We start from the raw sequence: 24,215 nt of genomic DNA on the forward strand, positions 1-24,215 counted from the left end.
CCTCCACCATTATTTGTAATCTGAAGTAATCCCTTACTTCTGTACTGCTGCTGACGGCGGCACTGCCTTCAGAGCTGGGTGGCTGGAGAGTGACGGCTGCTGGCCAGGGCATTCATGTTGGTTGTGGTGTGGGAGGACTATTTTTTTAATCCCGCTCTGCAATGCCCACTCTATTTTTATCCCGCTCCTGCTATTATGGCAGTGGGTCCTGCGAGATCCCAGTTTCTTTTCACCCTCTCCCCCTCCTGTCCCCCAGGAGAGCACACCCTCCAGTTTGCGCACCACTGTGTTAGCGCGCACAGTGGTAAAACACTCACACCTGTCCTAGCTAGCACAGTGCAGCGCTACCCACTGGTAACAAGGGCAGGAGACCTGCTAGGGCAGCCATGATCGGATAGCCACAGCAGGAATCTGGTGGGGCTTAGAAGGCATTGCACTTGTTGGGGTCAGGATATGGATGGAGCATCATCACCCCACAATCCCCAGGGATGTGGTGGAGTCCCTAGCAGAACTTGCTGGGTGACAGACTCCTAACAGGCCACTATCAAAGGGGTGGGCTGAACGCCCATAAGGTAGCTGATGGGGCAGTTAGAGTGAACTGGAGACAGAGATACACCAATAAGCTGCTATGTACCCACCTGGCAGAGGATCAATACTTCCCTGCAGCAACAGCACCAGGATTTGTCCTCCACTGTATAACAAAAACTAAGGAAATTCCCACTGAGAAAAAACTTGGTTAAACTGTTCAGGCAGAGACAGTAACTGAAAGGGCTATGTAATAAAATAGCACTGGAGCTTTAGAAACTCAAAGAGCCAAAGAATTTTACATTAAGCTCACTCAAATATCCTTAACTCTGCCCCTCATATCGTTAGCACGTCCAGTGCAGCCATCCTGGTGGTTAGCCCCGTGCTTCAGGACATGAGCCAACCAGTAACAGAAGGGTCAGGAAGCCACACCCCTAGGGTTATTCCCACTAGTGGGTCTTTTTGCTTAACACCTCCTCCTGTCGGTGACAGACCCTGGGATGAGACGGTCCCCTGCTCTGATCCAACCTGGCTACTCCTACGTCCTGTATAAGAACGCCTCAGCACGTCTCTGTGAGCCAGGTCACCGGCCCTTCCATCCCATCTGTGAGCTGGGGGCCAGCAGCTGGAAGCCAGGCACCAGCTCGTGGTCACTCAGCTCTAGGAATCAGACCCACATCAGCACACGGGCCACTGCTCCCCAGCCCGTAGGAGAGCACTGCAACAAGAAGCTCACAGGCAGAGGGGCTGATCTGGCTCCAGAGCCCCCTGTCAGAGACCCGCATGCCCAGTCAGGGGAGAGGAGGGAGCCAGTTTCCTGCTCAGCTGGGCCACGTCAGAGCAGAAAGGAGTCTGAGGATGGAGAATGTCCCTTGAGTTGGAGGTTTCCTATTGTCTGTTACACTCATTTTACCAAGGGCACCTCCAAGGCTGGAGCCCCGAGTCCCCACGATGGGGAGAGGACAGCAGCACAGCCAGGGCAGTGGGGTTTTGCTTAGTGACCAACCCAAAGCCCAGAGCCCTCCTTTGTCTCCAGCTCTTGGAGCCGGCACACCAAAGCGTTTGTCGCACGCAGTCCGAACCAGCCCTTCCCTGGCGAGGGCAGTGCCGCCAACTCAGCCGGGGGAGCCCTTTAATAACGATCACACGACAATCTCCATTTCCGATTTTCTTATCATGAACAAAAGTGTCAGGTCATTTGAGATTCAGATCAGACGTGTTCCCTACACCCCCATCACCTGATTATGTGGAAGGGCCCAAACCGTTAGGGTAGCCTACGGCAGCTCCTTTCCCCAACACCCCGTGTAATATAGCGTTTGTGAATCAAAGGGCCTTTTCTCCCAGGGCAGTGGCACAGGATTGGGCACCCGTACTGGTTACTGCTGGGCGCAACCTGCTGTGATGGTTATTTGTCAGTCCCACACTGCAAGGGGATCAAGGCAGAGGCTCCAGCTCAGCAGCTCCGAGAGGACAAGGCACGCTGGCATTCAGTGGTCTGTGAAGTTTGCCTTTCTCTTCTCCACAAAGGCTGCCATCCCTTCCTTCCGGTCATCCTGAGAGAGAGAGAGGGGCTCAGGGGCATGGTCCGTACAACAGTCGCTCTCCAGACAAGCAGCCCGCGGGGCAGCACCTATACTCACCGTAGCAAAGGTGGCATGGAAGAGCCTCTTCTCCATTTTATTTCCCTCAGTCAGCGTCATCTCGAAGGCTGAAAAAGAGGAGCCAGTGGCAGACGCGGGTGAAAGCGGAGGGGATGGCTGGGTGTTTAACGATCACATCTAGCCCGCTCCCTGAGAGGAGAGTCCCCCAAGGAGACCTAAAGGGTTTGTACTGCCCCACCGCAGCCTCACTGGGGGAAGGCCAGAATCATGCACGTTCCAGACCTCTGCTCCCCTCCTTCCACATTTCTTTACCAGCTCCTGGGTGGCAGGGCAGGGGGTCTCCCCAGTCTGCACCCAAAGCCGGCTGACATTAAACCAGGGAGGTTTCAAAGAACCCCTCGCTCTTGTGGAGCCACAGCACATTAGATTCCCCGCCATCCCCACCTGTTTGTATGAACCCAGGACTGCACTGTCTGAGATCTCTGGGGGCAGGCTGGGGCTTTGGCAGGTGGGCAGGCCACCTGGGACGGCCGGATGAGCATGCCAGCTGGATGTTTGCGTGAAAAGCATTGGCAGTGAAGGGGTAAATGTTGGCCTGCCCATAGTCCCCGTTAACCCCAGGACGTCACCCCATCTGGGCTAGCACGCCAGGCTGCCTGCGCACACGTCACTGCAGCAGTGCACTTGGGCCACGTTTGCAAGGTTTTAGGAACAACCAGCAGATCTGATGAACCCAGGCTTATCTTCACAGACCATTATACTGCGATTGGCCAGATGTGAGCCTCCAGAGCTGAAGGCCAGAAGGGCCCCCCAGATCACCTAGTCTGGCCTCCTGTCTATCACAGGCCACCAACCCCACCCAGCCCCCGCACACTAACCCAGCAACCAAAACAAGACCAAACTATTACAGCCCGCAGGAGGCTAGACAGCCATGTGCCACAGGCAAGGAATAGGAGAGATGAGGGACAGGTGACAGCTAGAGACCTCCGACCTGAGGGGCGTTCCTAGAGTGGGCCATGCAGGGGGGTTAAAGGTGCAGGTGCCCTTGAAACCGTGATACAGCAACTCCTCACTTAATGTCGTCCCGGTTAACGTTGTTTCGTTGCTGATCAATTAGGGAACATGCTCGTTTAAAGTTGTGCAATGCTCCCTTATAACGTTGTTTGGCAGTCGCCTGCTTTGTCCACTGCTTGCAGAAAGAGCAGCCCTTGGGAGCTGGTGATGGGGGCTTGGAACCAGGGTGGACCAGCAGCCCCCCTATCAGCTCCCTACGCCCCTAAGTTCCCTGTGCGGCAGCTGCCCAGCAGGCTATCAATTGCCGGCAGTTCAGCTGTCCCTCCCCGCACTGTCCTGTGCTGCTCCTGCCCTCTGCATTGGAGCTGCTCCAAGGAGCCTCCTGCTTGCTGTGCAGGGGAGGGGGCAAGAGGGGGGCTAATGTCAGGGTGTCCCCCTCCCCCCTACTTCCCCCCTGCTCTATGGAGATGGGGTGACACGTGACAGGGCTCAGGACAGAGGGAGCTTGCTGGCAGCAGCTGCTATCTCAACTTGCTGATCTATTTAAAAAGGCAATGTACAATGAGTGGGGTCAGCATACTTAAAGGGGCAATGCGTATCTTTCTCTGTCTCTCACACACAGTGTGTGTCTCTGTCTGCCATGCTGTCTCCCCTCCCTCCATTTGTGCTGCCTTGTAGAGTGTGAGGCTACATTAACAACACTATGTTAACCCTTGAGCGCTCAGCCGAGTGCTAGTTCATCATTCAGCACTAAGGCATTCCCCGGGAAATATCCCACCCTCTGACTTCACTACCTCAACCAAACTTCACAATCATCACCGCTGTGTACAGTATTAAATTGTTTGTTTAAAACGTATACTGTGTATATGTGTGTGTATATATATATTATATATATAAAATATAGTCTTTTGTCTGGTGAAAAAAGATTCCCTGGAACCTAACCCCCCCATTTACATTAATTCTTATGGGGAAATTGGATTCGCTTAACATCATTTCACTTAAAGTAGCATTTTTCAGGAACATAACTACAACGTTAAGCGAGGAGTTACTGTACTACTTTTTTCATGCAAGTGCCTATTCCGGGACACCATTCCTCAGCAAGGCTGCCCTCTACGGCCACGGACCCAAAGTACCTCAGCCTCCCACTGAGCCCTGGTGGGGCCACATCAGCCCAGTGCACCCACCCCCACATTCAGCCATCACTCAGCACTGCCTGTACCTGCATTGACAGCTTCCTTGGCCATTACTGTTACAAGCTTAGAATTCCCTGCAATCTTCTCCCCACAGCTGATGGCTTCTTCCAGCAGCTTCTCCACAGGGTAGATTTTGCTGACCAGGCCTAGAGAGGAGGGGGCAAGTTACTGGACCGTCAGCACTTGGCACTCAGCATTCCTGTGTCCTCCCCAGACACCACCATCCGAGAACACGTTCACAACTCCCAGCCTCTGACCAGCCACAGAGCAGAGCAGCGGTGCTCATCGGACAGCCTTGCCCAAGGTCCAATGTCCGACACCGGTAACGCAGAGCAGCTGCCATCCAGCAGACTCAGCGCATGAACCTCGGGTCAGTTAGCAGGCTCTGTACATGGCGCAAAGCCTCACTGGAGTAAAGCATGGGCATGGCCTAAGACATGACTGTGCATGAGCCCCCCCTTCCATCCCCGCAACTCACTCCCACGTGTATTCAGAGCCACGGCTGCCATCACTTGAGCTGGACACTTCCTAGTGCCCAGCACCACAGTGCGAAGGGGCTGGAAGCAGAGCAGGGAGCAGCATTCGAACCCAGCAGCTTCGGCCTGGCCACGCAGCCCTCTCGCCCTCAGGTGTGGGCTTTGCAGGGCTGTGCAAAAGGCAGCTGGAGTCTTGGCCCCAAGTCAGCTCCAGCTGTGGGATCTTTATTGCTGACGGGGCCTGAGCCAGAAAGGGTCCAGCTGGAGTCGGAGCCCAGGCTACGTTTCCTGTTAGCAAACTCCTCTTCCTTCTAAACCGAGCACAGCTGAGGGAGACACTGGCATGGAGCTGCGGGATGCCATTGCAGCGCCCACAGAAAGCTCCCACTGTCACCCCACTTTGGAGCTTCCCCCTGCAGCAGAGAAATGCCCAAGTGAAGCCTGCGGAGGCCATGGGATACCACCATCCAAAGGCCACCCCATGCTGAGCTCCCTCTGTGCTTCAGACTGAGCAGCAGCAGGCACCTTGCTCCCAATCCCCCCTTTACCTCCCGGTAGTGAGTCCAAATGAAACCACCGGATCCGGAGCGGACAATAAGCATGTGCCCAGCTACGTGGACAAAGGCCAAACTCCACCCAGGAGATGGAATGGGGGGAGGGTCGTTACCGTTTCTAGTCTAGGTACGGGGCAGAGGGCTGCTGTCTACGCAATGCCATGTTCCAGTCGAGAGCAATGCGGTCCCCTCCACCCAGCATCAGCTGCTGACTGCATCCCTTCCCGATGGGGATCTGGCCACCCCTCATAGGACCATGGTGTGCAAAGAGCTGCCTTCCTGTCTGGACCCCTTGCCTGCTGGGTTGGGCTGAAGAGCTCCTGAGCTGATTTATCACTATCAGCTTCCCCACAGGATCTGGGGAGTAATAGTGAAGGGAGAATGCCTGGGGAAGGAAATCCTTCCCAGTAATGTCCCCTTCTCTCTGAATGGTTTATCCCAGGACACGGCAAAGAGAAACGACGCCAGGCAGTGGACCCTCTGCACTAGGAGCGCAGGGAGAGCGGCTGGGCAAACGCTCAACAGAGACGGGATCAGCGTGGAAGAGTCAGTTGTAAGAGGGAAGAGCCATGTGCCCCTAGCAGCCTCCATCCAGGTATGTTCCTAGGGGACACCTTCGTGTGCTGGCCAGTCTGCAGCCTGGGGAAGCCACCTCCTGCTCCGCGTTACAGGGATGGCTGGGCCACACATGCAGCAGGGAACAGCCGGCTTTAAGGAACAGTGATGGATTTGCACGCCGCAGGGCTGAGAGGCCCCGTTGTGCCTGGCAGCAGAGGATGCACTCTCTCCCCTGACTTGTTTAGTTAACTGACACATGCCCAAGGCACAGAGCCAGGAGGGTCTCAGTCATCTACAGATGGGGAGCCCTCCCCAGGAGCCATGCGTTCCGGAGAAGGGCATGAAGTGACAACTTCAGTCAGCTGGCAAGTCCCAAGACCCACCCTCATCCAGACCAGAAATGATGCCTGAGCAGCTCTCATGGATTGCCCTCTCACCCACAGCACGGGTACAGGAAACCTCCCCTCCCTTCCCACCCAGTGCCACAGGAGGAGCCTGGCAGGAAGGCGTACACACTTGTGCCCATACCTGCTTCTTTAGCTTCCTGAGCAGAGATCCTGTCTCCGGTTAGGACCATTTCCATTGCCAGGGACTTGCCGACTGCTCTTGTGAGTCTCTGAGTCCCGCCAGCTCCTGTGGTTAATTAGGAAGGCCGCAATTAGCTTGCAAGGGTCAGTCAGGAGGAATTTCCTAAATAAACACACCCTGATCACACACATGTGCAACAGGTCAGGTCTGTGCACACAGGGGAGGCAGCACGGCAAGGAGAAGAGGAAGGGGTGGGCAGGGAGACAAGCTGTTGGATCCTTATGTAACACAATGTAAGATACAGGCGCATTTCTACCTGCTGCTGCTATTTTATCACAGGGCTCTAGCTTTGCCCTGGGGCTTAAGGATGTCACCATACCCCATACCCCCACCCCATGGAATTATGGGGCACACTTGCCTGCCATTCTCTCTGTATGTAACCACTTGAACTATTCTCCGCACAGATGTAGGCAACGGGACCCTGCTACAAGTACATTTCTTCAGCATCTGGGATCTGAGATCGGGGAAAGCTCAGGAATCCCTTTCTTTTTATGGGTCTTTAAAGTGACCACGTGATTGACAGCTGCCCTGTGCTCGGCCACAGGCATGCAGGTCTATCAATAGCTACCAGTCAAAAATCAGAGGGTAAATCAGGCTAATTACTGAACGCAAGGCTCCAGATGACCCAACAATAGCACCACCTGACCTTGGAGGAGATGGGAGGGGTGTCTAATGGACAAGAAAGTAACCTGACAACACATCTAGCAGGTGCAAGACCTACAGATTCCTGGTGTTAGATACATACATGAAAAAAACCGATCACCTGCCAAGCCCAGAGCATTGAAAAGCAGCAGGAACAGCGAAGGAGGAATGGGACCAGAGATTGGTGTGGTCATTTTAAAGAAGGGAGGAAGACGCACGCCAGAGATCGGAGCGGGCTTTCACTGTGAAGCAGGAAGTTGTCAGACAGTGATATTTGTCTCTGCACACCTCAAGAGGGCTGTCAACATTTGAAAGCCTGGTAGGATTCCGAACTAACCAAGCCCATAAGGGATGCCTTGGTCTGAACTGATCGCACTCATGTCTTTATCTGAGTGACCAGAATGGGTCAGTTTCCATGCTCCGTCTACCACGTGTCACTGGGCCTCTCACAGTAACTTTCAATGTGTCTTTTTAAAAGCGTTCATATCCCTAACGCCACTAGCCAGTGCCAAGGCTGGGAAGGAGCTTGGCCACCCTAGACACTCACAGGCAGGAGTGTACTCAACAGGGGTTACCTGGAATGGTTCCCAGCAAGATTTCGGGTTGCCCAAACTGCGCCTTCTCGCCAGCATAGATGATATCGCACATCATGGCCAGCTCACAGCCACCGCCCAGCTTCAGGGGAGAGAGGGGCATGGGTTAGAACTGGCACAGCGCCACCCGGCACACAAGGGTTTCTTGCAGTCGAGCTAGCTCTCATGGGATCAGAGGCCTCACAGTCTGTGCTGTATTCATCCACAGCAGGGGAGGGGGAACTAAAGTCACTTGCCCACAATCATCCAAGGAGCATATGGCTGAGCCAGGACTTGAACCCCCTTCTTCCAAGTTCCCATCTGATGCGCTAACCAGCACAGAGCTATAGAACTCACTCAAGGAGCCCAAAGAGAAACAGCTTAGTACAAAGCATTCCAAGGCCCATTCCTCTCTTCCAGGAGGGACTAGGGGGTGAGGGATGGGACATTCCCCAAGTGGTCAAGGGAGGAAGGCAGAGCTGCTTCCTGGGCTAAGCAGGAGTAAAAAACTCCACAGCCAGAGCTGCAAGTAAGGAGCAGGAGTTTGGATGCTGCTTATCCTGCTGCTTTGACTCAGAAAAAATTTCCATTAGCCCTCTACATAAAAAGTATATTAAGACTATCACAATTCCCAGTTAAGACTGACATTTGGATCTGCCCGGAGCTGGCTGAAACAATGACATCGAAGTTAACCACAGTACAATATTTACCAAGACACATTCTAGGCTGCAGGGGTAGATTAAGGAAGGGAAAACCCAAACTCACAGCATATCCATTCACAGCTGCTATGACCGGCTTCCGGACCAGAGCGACTTTGTTCCAGTGTGCAAGGAAATTGCCCCCGTAACATTCCTGGAAGGTTCTGTTCTGCATCTCCTTTATATCTGCTCCAGCTGAAAGAGAGAATATTGTGTAGACAAGATGAACTGGGAAATGACCATCCTTGGGCCACGTATTGTTGTAGCCCTGTTGGTCCCAGGATATTAGATGTTATTCAGCAGAAAGGAAAAAGAGCTCTGTGTAAGCTCGAAAGCTTGTCTCTCCCACCAACAGAGGCTGATCCAATACACGATATTACCTCCCCCACCTTGTCTCGCTAACATCCTTTGATCAGTAAGTGGTCCGCACTAGATTGGTTTGTCTAAAACTTACAGGGGCCTCTTGAAATAGTTTCAGGTCCAACCCCTGCCTCCAAGTTGCCCTCATAAGATTTGTGATTTGCAAAAAAAAAAAAAAAAAAAAACCACACAGAAATTGTCCTATTTTGTAAAAGTTTTCTTTCCTCCTGTTACTATGTGAAAAACTGATAGATGGGGGAAAGGACTCTTAGACTGTACTGGGGAACCCAGGAAACTGACTCTACACTCAGAGCTCCCTAACTGAAAAAGAGAAATATTTTCTCTACTCTTTCCACACAGTGATCTTAGGGGTAACTTGTAGGAAGAGCAGTAGGTAACATATGCTCAGACAAAGGTGTGATGCTTAAGTTGAGCTTCTCTTTAACAAGAGCACCTGTCACATTGCATGCCTGAAAGACATGGTTATAGCATCTGGCCTTAAAAATAATCCCCCATCCTTGGAGCTTCACACTGGGTTCTCAGTGGCAAAGCCAGACCCTAGCCATGATTCAGGTATGATTTGTTTTTTTGCCCAGGGGAAGGGCTGGAAGCTCTAGTGTTTGGACATTTAAAATCCAAGTGGTCACACACGGAGGGTACGTCTACACTAGAAACGCTGTGACTGCACCTCTGCAGCGCTGAGGTGTAGACACTGCCTGCAGTGACTGAAGGGGTTCTTCCATCGCTGTAGTAAATCCACCTCTGTGAAGCAGCAGCTGGGTCAACTAAAGAATACTCCCATCGACCTGGCAGTGTCAACACTGGGATGAAGGTCAGCTTCATTACATCGCACAGGACATGATATTTTTCACAGCCCTGAGTAACGTAGTTAAGCCCACCTAGCTCTGTATTCCAGGCCAGCCCTGAGAAGCATCCTTCACTAGTCCCTGGTACAAGAGGGGCCTTTCCCATCTCTAAAGCTCACAAGTCTCTGAACATTCTGGGGGAGCAGCCAACCACTTGGGATCCCCAGAATTATCAGCGGCTTCATGTCTTGCATCTCTCACACACAGCTGGGTTCTCCCCTTTCCAAGAGGAGTGGGGATGAGGCTCCTCCATCCAAAACTGGACCCACGACAGAAGTCACTGATTCCCCTTCCCAAACTCAAGCCCCGTTTTCCTCTGCAAGTGCTCCCGCTAGGAACAGCAGAGCTCCCTAGCACTGCCATCCACAAGGGAGGGCATCCAGAGGGCAGCTGCCAGTTGGGCACAGAGTTTTCCCGTAGTTCTCACACATCCTCTTCACCAGGAGACATAGCATTTAAAAGCAGCAGCAGTCACCCCGAGGCCTTTGCAGCCCCTGCAAGCCCACCACCTACCAATGGCAAGTGGGTGACTAAGGCAAAGCAACTTCCAGCCCACCCACCTCGCTATGGGACGTGCTGAGCGAGCCTCCTCAGAGAGCCCCGGGGTGCCCTCTCTGCCTACCTGCGAAGGCTTTCTCGCTGCCAGTGATGACGATGGCTCCCACATGTGGGTCCTTCTCAAAGAAGTCCAAGGCCTGATTCATCTCGTTCATCAGGCCATCGCAGAGGGCATTCAAGGCCTTGGGGCGGTTCAGCTGGATCACTCCTACATTCTGCTTCGCCCCCTTCTTCTCCACCACGAGATACTGGAACTGAGTGCCTGCCGGGGGAAGGGACACCAGCACATTGTTACAGCAGTTAGCGGCACTGCATGGGATGGACCTGCTTTCCGGCGGGCTGGGATCCCCCTCCTATCCTGCAAGGGCAAGCACCTGCTCCTCCTCTGCCAAAGCCACCCCACAATGCTCTTCTGCTAGGGCCCCCGGTGACCACGCCCCTGCATCAGTGTGGAGCAGTTCTGTTGCTTGCTGACTCTGGGCTTCACAAGTCTGCTCTGCTGGCTAGTGTCCTGCACTGAGAGCGACTCAGGATAGGGCTGGCTTCCTGTGGTTACGAGCACAGTCAGCACCCACCTGCTACTTTCCCTGGCATTTCTACAATGCACAGGGCTTGCCCCTGCTAGCTGGGGACTGCACAGCCTAGCCAGAGGCTGTGGGAGCTGGGCAGGCTGTAGGGGCCTGCCCTCCAGGGCAATGGCCGGTGCGCAGCTCAACTATCCCACACCCAGACTGCTAAAACTCCTACCCTGTACCTTAGGTGGCTCCACATTTCATTTCAGCCTCTAGCTGACAGCTCTTTAAAACCCTTCCTACCTGCTAGAATGGAGAAGCATTCTGTGTCTCTCCACCAGACTGCTGCAGGACTCTCTCCCTTACTGTACCCTCTCCTAAAGCCTCTTAGCCATGTGTTGTGGGGAGGGTTGGGAGAGATGACCTCTATTATTCTGTCCCTTCTCTCAGCCTTCAGCGTTGGCCCCCTCCCCACGGATTATCTAGTGCTTGGTTCAGAGTTTCCCCAGGGAGCAGTGACACTGACAAAGTCTTGTCTATTTCACAGCTGGGGCTGGTTCAAAACAACCAGAGCCTTGATAATTTCACTATACTGCTGCTCTGGAAAGCTCTGGGCAGCAGCAGAGGCACTGGGGAGTCTGCAGTCTCAGGCAGATAGGGCTGCATCTGATATCCCATTTGGAAGGTTTTGTTCATAATCATTAAGGCCAGCAACCTACTTTAAAATAATTCACACCTAGCTCTTATTTAGCAATTGTCAGCAGAGGATAGAGGCACTTTGCAAAGGTAGGTTGTACCATTATCCCATTTTATAGATGGGCCTTGCTGGGTAAGGACTAGCCTAAGATCACACCAAAAGTCAATGGCAGAACTTGGCACTGAACCCAGGAATCCTGGATCCTAGTCCAGCAAAAAGTGACAAATGAAATTGTAAATTCTGCAGAATCATAGACTTTAAGGTCAGAAGGGACCATTATGATCATCTAGTCTGATCTCCTGCACAATGCAGGCCACAGAATCTCACCCACCCACTCCTGTATCAAACCTGTGTCTGAGCCATTGAAGTCCTCAAATCATGGTTTAAAGATTTCAAGGTGCAGAGCATCTTCCAGCAAGTGACTCGTGCCCCACGCTGCAGAGGAAGGCGAAACCCCCCCAGGGCTTCTGCCAATCTGCCCTGGAGGAAAATTCCTTCCCAACCCCAAATATGGCGCTCAGCTAAACCCTGAGCATGTGGGCAAGACTCACCAGCCAGACACCCAGGAAAGAATTCTCTGTAGTAACTCAGATCCCACCCCATCTAACATCCCATCAAAAGCCATTGGGCATATTTACCACTAGTAGTCAAAGATGAGTTAATTGCTGATGGTGTAAACTCAGTCCCCTTCCCATGCCATTGGTGGGGGGCATAACCGAGCCCTCCACCATGTACCTCAAAGGTAGAAGTACACTACAGAGGACAACCTGCAGAAAAGCAGCAATAATCCAAGACACTTCTGGGTTAAAAGGTGCAGCCTCCACAACCAGGAACCTCCAATAAAATGCATTGCACTTGAATAAAAATCCCTTCAATTGTTCTGGTTACATTTATTCCTGTGTGCGTGTGCAGGTACGATTGGCATCTCCCAGACTATCTGCTCCTCTTAACCTGAACCTGCCACGTCCTCAGAATGGGGATTTTGTGACGCTTTTTGCCATAGCAACCCTGTCCCAAGCACTGGTTTAGGGCTTTGATGCAGAATCTAGCAGGAGACAGATCCGCCTGGGAAATGCTGCCCAATTCTTTGGCCTCCTTGGATTATTGGGGGGAACCTGTGACGTTGTGCAGTCTATATGGTTTTATAAAAACTTGATAATAAGTCAATATAATGTAACTGGGATAGTTTTAGAGAAAATACGGTAATAAGTGAATGTAACGTAACTGGGATATGCTTCATGCAAAAAGTCTCTTGTAAGGTATCATTACAAAGCTTATAATCTACTGAGTATGATCATCTGATTTGTATAAATGTACCACTCTTGTATCTAAAACTAGAACTATAAAATGTAACTCTGAGGGCCTATTGTAATTATGTAAAGTGTGGGCCATTAATGATGGTTTGGAATCTTGATGACTCCCATTGTCTGCAGATGGCTGTTTACCTGTGAGTCTCCCTGTATATGTGTGTGCTGGCAAGTGAGTAATGAAGTCTTGCAGTGACATGTGATCATGTCACCTGAACTGGAATCCATCTTTAACCTGGTGCTTTTCCAGTGAGGGGGGGTGGAAACCCAGAGGGACAAAGGGTTCCCGCCTTATGCAAAAGATATATAAAGGCGTGGAACAGAAGAGAGAGGAGAGAAGCCATCATGAAGAATCCCCTAGCTATCACCTGAGCTGCAACAAGAGCTGTACCAGGGGAAAGAATTGTGCCCAGGCCTGGAAGGTGTCCAGTCTGAGAAAAACTTACTGAAGCATCTCTGAGGGTGAGATTATCTGTATTCAGTTTGATTAGACATAGATGTGCGCATTTTATTTTATTTTGCTTGTGACTTACTTTGTTCTGTCTGTTACTACTTGGAACCACTTAAATCCTACTGTCTGTATTTAATAAAATCACTTTTTATTTAATAATTTACTCAGAGTATGTATTAATACCTGGGGGAGCAAACAACTGTGCATCTCTCTCTATCAGTGTTATAGGGGGCGAACAATTTATGAGTTTGCCCTGCATAAACTTTATGCAGGGTAAAACGGATTTATCTGGGTTTAGACCCCATTGGGAGTTGGGCATCTGAGTGCTAAAGACAAGCACACTCCTGTAAGCTGATTTTCGGGTAAACTTGCAGCTTTGGGACAAGTGATTCAGACCTTGGGTCTGTGTTGGAGCAGACGGGAGTGTCTAACTCAGCAAGACAGGGTGCTGGAGTCCTGAGCTGGCAGGGAAAACAGAAGCAGGGGTAGTCTTTGCACATCGGGTGGCAGCTCCCAAGGGGGTTTCTGTGATCCAACCCGTCACAGAACCATCAAGAGCAAAATTTTCAAATTGAGGTACCTGAAAATCCATACGTAGGCTCCTAATGAAGTGGCTTGGATCTCAGAACTACTGAGCACTTACAAGTCCCACTGGAGTCAGTGCGAGCTACAAGTGCTCAGTAATGTTGCAAGTCAGGCTGCCTTTACATAGGAGCCTAAATACAGATGCCGGTGCCTGCCGTCAGGAAGCCAGGCATGAAAATCAAGGCCCATATCATAGGTTTTTAACTCATGAAAGTTGCCTCCCCAGGCTTGTGAGAACCTGGACAATGATGGGGTTCAAGCTCTGTCCTCACTGTAGCTGGCCTTGACAGGACCCATTTTTCTATCCAGACCCTGCTTTACATCACATCAGCAGCTGTGACCCCTTTGGCAGCACCACCAATGACAGACCCACCAGTGAGCCTGGCTGCAGGCACTGATTAAAGGGGCACTGTCGATTGGAATTAAAAAAAACAAAATCATTTTCTGATGCTCTGTGCAGGGGCACCATAAATCCGGATTTTATTCTTAAATTCCAATTTAAAAGTGTCTAAAAGATTTCCCGCTCCTCCGCTGAGTTTTATAAGGATCTTTTTCCAATTAGCTGTCTCCCCTCTCTGACTAGCCAGGAGACCAGTGAAACTGACTCTGCAAGGTGCTCTCAAATGCATAATGCACAACTGAAAAGAGAGGAAAATATTTTTTCCCGATCAATCCTTCAGTTATGGGAATGTTGCGCCGCACAAGGGGCTCTGTTCAGGAGTCCTACATCATATTGGAGGACAGGGGCCTTACGTACAACTTTAACAACAGATGGCACAACAGCAAGGTGGATTTTCAAGTTGACCTTGAAGTTGGTGCCCTTTGAAGTCAAATTCCTGAATTAACTGCATGGAAGTGGACTGATCGAGTAAACTGATCTATATATGCACCATTAGTATGAAAGTCTCATAAAAGAGCAGCAGATCTCGTCTTGTGTAAACAGAATCAAAGCATTTCACATACACGTCTCTCAATATTTCTGTACTGCACCTAACCGGTGCGAAGTGTAATTCATACACAGCTTTCATAGCTCTCAAAGCATTTTTCAAAGGAAGGTCAGGATCATCACGCCACTTTACAGATGGCAAACAGGAGGGGAAATGATTGCCCATGTGCTATCCTGCACAGGGGCTGCAATTGTTCTGGTCGCTTACTCCACAACTGACATCATAATCCTCTACCGGTGAGGTCACAGTCACCTCCACAGCAGCCAGTAGGACCTTAAGTGAGGACATTTGCAGGAAGACACTTAAAGGAACAAACATCCTGTTTACACACCAGGTCCTGCAGAATGTTTATTGGGCAATAAAACTTATTTAGCCTAATAAGCATTATGATGGCTAGCATCTACCTTGAGTAACCAAAAAAGGGGAGAAGAATACATGGAGAAATCACAAGGGTTGCATCCCCAGGTTTAAAAGAAAGCATAACCAGATCCAGTTTCCAACCCAGCTCAGACTACAGCTCCCCTCAAATACGCCAGGAGCATCAACTCCAATATGCTGCTCAGCATGAACCTTCCACTGAGAGAGCACAATGCCTGAATCCTGCTTCATTAGTCGGATTTGAAAGAATGTTGCCCTAAAAAAAAAAATCACGTTAATAATTTCCTGTACGAAAGGTATGGGAGCCAATCATACATGCCCCCACACTTCAGACACCCATCCATAGAATCATAGAACTGGAAGGGACCTTGAGAGGTCTTCCAGTCCAGTCACCTGCACTCATGGCAGGGCTAAGTATTATCTAGACCATTCCTGACAGGTGTTTGTCCAACCTGCTCTTAAAAATCCTCAATGATGGAGATTCCACAACCTCTCTAGGCAATTTATTCCAGTGCTTAACCACCCTGACAATTAGGAAGCTTTTCCTAATGTCCAGCCTAAACCTCCTTTGCTGCAATTTAAGCCCATTGCTTCTTGTCCTATCTTCAGAGGTTAAGAACAACAATTTTTCTCCCTCCTCCTTGTAACAACCAATCCATAGGACTTTCCACACACACGTGAGGAAAAGCAATCCAGGCATATTACATAGGCTGTGTAAATAAATTATCCAGCAGCTACAATATCTAGAATTGCCAGATACATATACACAAACTAAATATAGCAAGTCTCTTCACTCTAACCCACTCACTAACACTCCTCAGCAGACCTGCAATCAAATGAATTTGGCTGTAATTTCTTTTCTCAACATTAAAAAAAAAAAAAAGTTTGTTGAGAAGATGTGAGCAATATTTTTATGCAAGGCCCTGCGTATCAGCTCCTATTGCATCAGCCCTCTCCCCCGGTCAGTAATGCCAACTTGGATGCACAGTCTGTTCCTCCCACGACTATTTTAGTTCCATTTCTCATCCCCTCCCCTTATTTCAATCTGCCAAACCACTATCTGCGCTGCGCGTAAATCTCTCCTGAAGCCTCACTTCTCCTCCTGAAGAGTGAATAATTTCACATGACACTAAGGCTTTGTCTACACTGGCAACTGGCAAGTGAAAGACAAAACTTGTGTCGGTCAGAGGTGTTAACAAAAACATACACCCCCGAAAGACAAAAGTTTTGTCGAGGACAAGTGCGGGTGTGAACAGCGCTTAGTTGGCAGGAGCGTTCTCCTGCCGACAATGCTAACGCCACTCGTTGGGGTGGAAGTTTTTTGTCGGCAGGAGAGCTCTCGCCTGCCAACAAACAGTGGCTACACTGCGTGCCTTTTAGCGGCATAACACAGCCATGTCGCTAAAAGCTGCGTAGTGTAGACATAGCCCAAGTTATGTTCAGCCTACTCTGTGTCTGTCTTGTTTACGCTGTATTTTATTTGGGGCTGTTGTCACGTGTACCTTGTACTATGACGGGTACGTTGTCTGCGCTTCACAGAGCAACACAAACTATTCTCCAGAGCATTCAACAAATGCCCAGAGAACCAACAGTACGAAGCAGGAGGAATCTGTAAAAGGCTCTGAACACACTGAGCTAGAGTTAGTGCTGCAAAACTGAAATTAACATTCCCGCGACTACGCCAGAGCAGCCTGGCAGAAGCCAGCCTGTAAGAGGTCAGTCTTTTGGTCGGCAATTAAAACAGACCCTTATTTTTCCATCATCCTCACCATAGCAATGGTGGGTGAGGAGATTTGGGCCTAGGCTACTGGTAAATTTTATGAGGCTGGTGTCAGAAAAGAACCCGGTACAAAATAATGGCCAGTAGGAACCCACCTGGGGGTAGCTCCCAACAGCCATTCAGTTATCCACACGAGTGGCAGCCCAGCTCCTAGCACCAGCAGCATCACAATGTCCCCTTACCAGCACACCTGGAGACTGACCTTGCCTCTCAGCTGGCCTGAGGCACACTGTAGGGCATCATGGGGAAGGCTTGCCCTGCTGCCCATTCTAAACCTGACCTTAGATCCAGGTTTTCCTTCTCCAGGGCAACACATCCGGTCCCTTCCACAAGCCCTGAATTAATTGAGAAAGAAGTGAATGTGGAGGCCTCGCATATGGGCTCCTGTCACCCTGAGCCCTGCTGGCATGCCCTTTGACACATCCACATCAGCCGCAGGAGCTGTCTGCACAGGGCGAGGGAAGAGGGTATGACCAGGTGGCCCCTGGCCAGTCCTCAGGCAAGCCCCTGGAACCAGACTGAGGCACTGACAGCCGTGAGGTGCTGTCATGAGTGCACAAGGCCCCATGCCCACAAAGCACGGTGGGTGCAAACAGTGCCTCAGAAGTCAACAGGACTGACAGCTCCCCCGCCAGCTCGGAGGGGAGACAGGGCAGCGGGCACAGCTCTGGCATTACTTCCACCCACAGTGCAACGCAGCCCTGAGCTCCTGGGCAGCACCTCCAGGGGTGGGCAGCAAGCAGTGAGGGAGTGAGACAGGAGCTGCTGGGGGAACCAGATTCATTTGGATAGAGCAGAGCTCAAGTCAGGAGAACTTTACCCTCTGCTTTTGGACAACAACTCCTCCAGAGCCGGCCACACTAGCTGGGCCTGAGGCCCCTGCATGAACTTCCAGACAGCAATCTCAAAGCATAGCACTGCCCCCCACACTGACCTACAGGAATCCCCAGGCCGCAGGGTCAGAGAGGGATGGGGCAGTGCAGGGAGCCAGTTCTGTGGGGCAGGACCCTCTCCCGGGAGGTGGGGGAGCACACACAGGCAGAGCACACCAAGGCCCAGGGGGGCTCCCCACACCACCCGGCACACAACTGGCAATGCTAGCCAGAGAGGGGAGCGATCGCCCGATGAGCCAGCCGGGCAGGGGCAGCAGGCTCCAGAGCGTGGAGCTAGTGTGCCGAGCACCCTGCAGGGAACTAAATCACCCCACTGTCCCCCAGCCCCCACCCCGGTCCCACAACCAGCCCCCGCACTGTCCCCCAGCACCTGCACACCCGCCCCCCAGTATACTCAGCAGCCGCCGCTCACCCGCCGAGCTGAGCCGAGCCGGGGCTCGCAGCAGCAGGCGGACTGGGGCCCGGGCCGGGCAGAGCAGCGCACGGAGCGCAACAGCCATGGCGGAGCTGAGCCACGGGACCCGGAGCCCCGCCCCCAAGATCTTCGTCGGCATAGCCCCGCCCTCTGCTTGCGGGTGGGTTCAGGGGAGGGGGAGAGTCAGGGGGCTGTGGGTGGGTTCAGGGGAGCAGGGATGATGGGCTGTGGGTACGTTCAGGGGAGGATCGAGCGTGTAGGTAGGCTCAGGAGAGGGGGAGAATCAGGGGGCCATGGGTGGGTTTGGGGGAGAATTGGGCGGCAGTGGGTGGGTTGGGGAGAGTGGGGAGGCTCGGGGGTCCGTGGGTAGATTCAGGGGAGGATTGGGCAGGTTCAGGGGAGTGGGGTGGATCGGGGGGCCGTGGATTGGTTCAGGGGAATATTGGGAGGCAGTGGGTGGGTTCAGAGGAGGGGAAGATTGGAGAGCCATGGTCAATTGGGGGCAATAGCTCAGTGGTTTGAGTATTAGCCTGCTAAACCTAGGGTTGTGAGTTTAATCCTTGAGGGGGCCATTTAGGGATTTAGTTGGGGATTGGCCCTGCTTTGAGCAGGGGGTTGGACTAGATGATCTGCTGAAGTCCCTTCCAACCCTAATAATCTATGATTCTATGAATGTGACCAATTTCATGGTGTTGCTGAGGTGCCGGTAGATGCTGCAGACTTCCTGCTAGCCTGGCCGGGTGTGATCCCTCACACCTGTACTAGCTGAGCTGGAGCACTAGTTACATGATGCGACGCTGGGCCCTTCCCGGATCTGTTGTGCCCTTGGGCAGCATTTCTCAGCCCAGGCTGGGAACAGAGCATTGAAGCTCAGCTGTCTGGTCCCAGAACTGCCCAGTCAATAAACAGCTGCTCCCCCGGAACCCTCTGGGGTGGGGACAGCCAGGCTGTGAGGCCTTGGCCCCTCTGGGAAAGCACCAGGCAGCTCCTCTCCCAGCACAGCACCACCCAGCATTCCCTTTGAGAGGAGGAGGCAGGCCTTCTTATCTGGGTACTGTCCCCTCCCGGCCCTTCTAACTGCTGGAGGACCATGTGATGTCCCTGGGCCTAGGCAGTGCTGGGAGGTCTAGGCTCCCTCCCCCTCTATCCCAGGCAATGCTCTTCCTTCGGGTTGGTGTGTCAGCTCTCTACGACTCCAGCAGGGGCCAGAGAAGTCTTGATGCACCCATCACAACACTTGGTTGTTTATTAGCTCACCAGGAATGTAGTATCTTAAAAGGTTCTCATATTTCCAGGGAGAGAAGGATCAGATGCACTTGTCTTAACCCAATTGTAGCACTGGTGGTCCCTCCCTACTGAGCCAAGTGTCCAGTTCCACTTTTAGATTCTGCAGCTTATTTGTGGGTTGGGTCACCTAGGAGCTCCCACCCCATGACTTCAGTTTTTATACCCTGTTTACAGGGTTGAGTAGTGACCCTCTTATTTCTATTGGATCCTTGCCATCAGAGCTCTTTTAGATTTCAGCTGTTTCTCTGCTGCTTCCATCAGTACCCAGTAGATGGCACTGTTGGATAGCATATCTCTCACCTTTTCTTAAGGTTTTTTGTTTTCTTCATTTTAAGGATTATATTTCTCTATTAACCCCTACTATTAAATGGAATTTCTCTCTACTTACTCGTTTATTTTAATATTCCAGGGTTACACACTGATTAAGTGCTTATCTCTTTCAATATTCTTTCTCCTTCTGGTGCCATAGCAATTCTTATCACTTCTATAATACAACAGTCATTTGAAAAGGAGACCTCCTTCATATTGCCTCTAAGTTAAATGGACAAGCCTGTACATTCTTTGATTATATAGTACCATTAATTGCCCATCTTTCAGTGCTTGCAGCAGAACAAGAGACATTCTGCTGAAGGAACAAGACAGGTTAATCACATATAGAGAGGGGGATCTAGCTGATCCCTACAGCGGACCAATGTACAGATATGGATTTGGAGTAAAAGCTAGTTGGTTTTGGATTTGCTGGGGTATTAGGAAGTGTGACCTCTGGAAGATTTCTGGGTGTCACAGCAAGCTATTCCTTAAACATTACCTCCCATTCCTTAACCGGTTTATTTGACTTAGAGTTCACCACAATTGGTCAATAGTCCACTCTACAGCAGAAAGCAAGGTGCTACTCTTTGTTTGTCAACCTCTGGGGTTCCCTGGAGCCAACCAGAAACATGGGGAAGCTCTTCCACATGCAGATCTTGTCTGTGGAACAAGCACCTGAAGAATTTGATGAACATCCCATATCTTATTCCTGGTGTTTGGCCATTTCTTAGATCTACACTAAAAAGATAATGAGGAGTCCGGTGGCACCTTAAAGACTAACAGATTTATTTGGGCATAAGCTTTCATGGGTAAAAGTGAAGAAGTGAGGTTTTTTTACCCACGAAAGCTTATGTCCACATAAATCTGTTAGTCTTTAAGGTACCACCGGGCTCCTCATTGTTTTTGTGGATACAGACTAACATGGCTACCCCTCTGATACTACAAAGATAGGTTAACCCAGCTACACCCCCTGAGGGGTGTAATTAAGTCTGCCTAACCCATAAGAACATAAGAACATAAGAAAGGCCGTACCTGGTCAGACCAAAGGTCCATCTAGCCCAGTATCCTGTCTACCGACAGTGGCCAATGCCAGGTGCCCCAGAGGGAGTGAACCTAACAGGCAATGATCAAGTGATCTCTCTCCTGCCATCCATCTCCACCCCCTGACAGACAGAGTCTAGGGACACCATTCCTTACCCGTCCTGGCTAATAGCCATTAATGGACTTCACCACCATGAATTTATCCAGTTCTCTTTTAAACTCTGTTATAGTCCTAGCCTTCACAACCTCCTCAGGTAAGGAGTTCCACAAGTTGACTGTGCGCTGCGTGAAGAAGAACTTCCTTTTATTTGTTTTAAACCTGCTGCCTATTAATTTCATTTGATGACCCCTAGTTCTTGTATTATGGGAATAAGTAAATAACTTTTCCTTATCCACTTTCTCCACATCACTCATGATTTTATATACCTCTATCATATCCCCCCTTAGTCTCCTCTTTTCCAAGCTGAAGAGTCCTAGCCTCTTTAATCTCTCCTCATATGGGACCCGTTCCAAACCCTTAATCATTTTAGTTGCCCTTTTCTGAACCTTTTCTACTGCCAGTATATCTTTTTTGAGATGAGGAGACCACATCTGTACGCAGTATTCGAGATGAGGGCGTACCATCGATTTATATAAGGGCAATAATATATTCTCAGTCTTATTCTCTATCCCCTTTTTAATGATTCCTAACATCCTGTTTGCTTTTTTGACCGCCTCTGCACACTGCGTGGACATTTTCAGAGAACTATCCACGATGACTCCAAGATCTTTTTCCTGACTCGTTGTAGCTAAATTAGCCTCCATCATATTGTATGTATAGTTGGGGTTATTTTTTCCAATGTGCATTACTTTACATTTATCCACATTAAATTTCATTTGCCATTTTGTTGCCCAATCACTTAGTTTTGTGAGATCTTTTGGAAGTTCTTCACAGTCTGCTTTGGTCTTAACTAACTTGAGCAGTTTAGTATCATCTGCAAACTTTGCCACCTCACTGTTTACCCCTTTCTCCAGATCATTTATGAATAAGTTGAATAGGATCAGTCCAAGGACTGACCCTTGGGGAACACCACTAGTTACCCCTCTCCATTCTGAGAATTTACCATTAATTCCTACCCTTTGTTCCCTGTCTTTTAACCAGTTCTCAGTCCATGAAAGGACCTTCCCTTTTATCCCATGGCAGCTTAATTTACATAAGAGCCTTTGGTGAGGGACCTTGTCAAAGGCTTTCTAGAAATCTAAGTACACTATGTCCACTGGATCCCCCTTGTCCACATGTTTGTTGACCCCTTCAAAGAATTCTAATAGATTAGTAAGACACGATTTCCCTTTACAGAAACCATGTTGACTATTGCTCAACAGTTTATGTTTTTCTATGTGTCGGACAATTTTATTCTTAACTATTGTTTCGACTAATTTGCCCGGTACTGACATTAGACTTACCGGTCTGTAATTGCCAGGATCACCTCTAGAGCCCTTTTTAAATATTGGCGTTACATTAGCTAACTTCCAGTCATTGGGTACAGAAGCTGATTTAAAGGACAGGTTACAAACCTTAGTTAACAGTTCCGCAACTTCACATTTGAGTTCTTTCAGAACTCTTGGGTGAATGCCATGTGGTCCCGGTGACTTGTTAATGTTAAGTTTATCAATTAATTCCAAAACCTCCTCTCGTGACACTTCAATCCGTGACAGTTCCTCAGATTTGTCACCTACAAAAGCCAGCTCAGGTTTGGGAATCTCCCTAACATCCAGGTGCAGACAGTGTTAGGTCCATGGAATAATTCTTCCGTCAACCTAGCTGCGGGTTTTTGGTGAGGTGGATTAACTACAGACATTGGAGAACCCCTCCCATTGGCATAGGTGGAGTCTACACTGAAGCACTACAGCAGCACAGCTCCAGAGCCGGACCCAGTATCACTGTTGCCAGAGATGCATGGGGACGTGAGTACTGGGGCTTGTGACTTTGTGTTGCAATAAGGAAGGAGGCTGCAGCTAGTTAAACATAGAGGTTGTCGCTGTGTGTGGGTTTGCAGAGAGCAGCAGAAGAGGGCACTAGAGGGGTTTGCTGGGGAAAGTTTACTGGCACCAAAGACAACCACGAGAACCCAAGACTCTGCCAAACTGGAACTCTGCCCAGGATTCCTGGACTCTGAGTGTAGATGCTCAGTGACTGCCACTCCATATTGTGGTACCACTGGATCAGAGGGTCCTCATGTTGGATGTAACCCTGTTTTACCGCTCCCCCATCTTTCCCCCCATTTTTATCCATTCATTCCTCTGTAAATATTTCCCTTTCCTATATTCATTGTACTATTTCAGGGTGTGTGTTTACTCCAGGGGGCTTGGAACTGGTGCCCCGGGCGGGGTGGAAGGGAGTTTCCCTGCTGTATTCCCGTGGGCGCCTTTTCTTGTCCAGAACTGCTGGCAGAGCAGACTCCATTTTGGCCACGAGTGCACTAGAGTTACGTGTGTGAAATACCATGCGCTTCTGAATCAATCCTTCAGCTAATCAAATGCTCATGCACAAAGATCAGATACCCACGAGCCTGCAAACGTTGGGCCGGCAGCCTGCCTTGTACAGAGATGTGTGTCGGAAACTAGGATGGAGATGGCCAGGTGTGACAATGCGGTTCTGGCGGAACCCAACTGAGAGTGCCAACTCAGGACAAATTGCTCAAACAGGGCAGTTACAGCCCAAGGCTGGGTTTTTTTCCACCTCTAAAGCAAACCAAACCAGCCAGGTAAGAGGACTTCGGTCTCACCCCACTGGCTAACCGCAAGTCTCACAAGCAATCTCCTTAGACATTCCAGTTTCCCAGTATTACCACCAGTGCCACTCGTTATGGGGACAAATGGTTATGAAAACCAAGACCCCAGTAAAAGAAAAAGGTTCTCCTGATCCCAAAGGACCAAGCCCCAGACCCAGGTCAATATACAAATCAGATCTTACCCACAAATCTCGCTGTTGCCAATCCTTTAGAATCTAAAATCTAAAGGTTTATTCATAAAAGGAAAAAGATAGAGATGAGAGCTAGAATTGGTTAAATGGAATCAATTACATACAGTAATGGCAAAGTTCTTGGTTCAGGCTTGCAGCAGCGATAGAATAAACTGCAGGTTCAAATCAAGTCTCTGGAATACATCCCCCGCTGGGATGGGTCCTCAGTCCTTTGTTCAAAGCTTCAGCTTGTAGTAAAGTTCCTCCAGAGGTATGAAGCAGGATTGAAGACAAGATGGAGATGAGGCATCAGCCTTTTATAGTCTTTTCCAGGTGTAAGAACACCTCTTTGTTCTTACTGTGGAAAATTACAGCAAAATGGAGTCTGGAGTCACATGGGCAAGTTCCTGCATACTTTGCTGAGTCTCAAGGCATATTTGCCTTCTCTCAATGGGTCCATTGTATAG

General features: G+C 50.2%; 1 protein-coding gene across 1 annotated transcript; it reads right to left on the bottom strand.

Moving 5' to 3' along the window:
• Positions 1–1,680: 1,680 nt before the first annotated feature.
• ECHS1 (enoyl-CoA hydratase, short chain 1) lies at positions 1,681–18,294 on the bottom strand. The gene is made up of 8 exons (XM_065407738.1): positions 18,168–18,294; positions 10,270–10,467; positions 8,489–8,616; positions 7,727–7,826; positions 6,450–6,554; positions 4,360–4,479; positions 2,166–2,233; positions 1,681–2,078 (listed from the first exon to the last, which is right to left on the bottom strand). The coding sequence occupies exons 1-8, from the start codon at positions 18,253–18,255 to the stop codon at positions 2,013–2,015; spliced, it is 873 nt and encodes a 290-aa protein (XP_065263810.1). The 5' UTR covers positions 18,256–18,294; the 3' UTR covers positions 1,681–2,012.
• Between the last annotated feature and the right edge of the window lie 5,921 nt (positions 18,295–24,215).

The sequence above is a fragment of the Emys orbicularis genome, chromosome 7, assembly GCF_028017835.1.
Source record: "Emys orbicularis isolate rEmyOrb1 chromosome 7, rEmyOrb1.hap1, whole genome shotgun sequence".
NCBI lineage: Eukaryota > Metazoa > Chordata > Testudines > Emydidae > Emys > Emys orbicularis.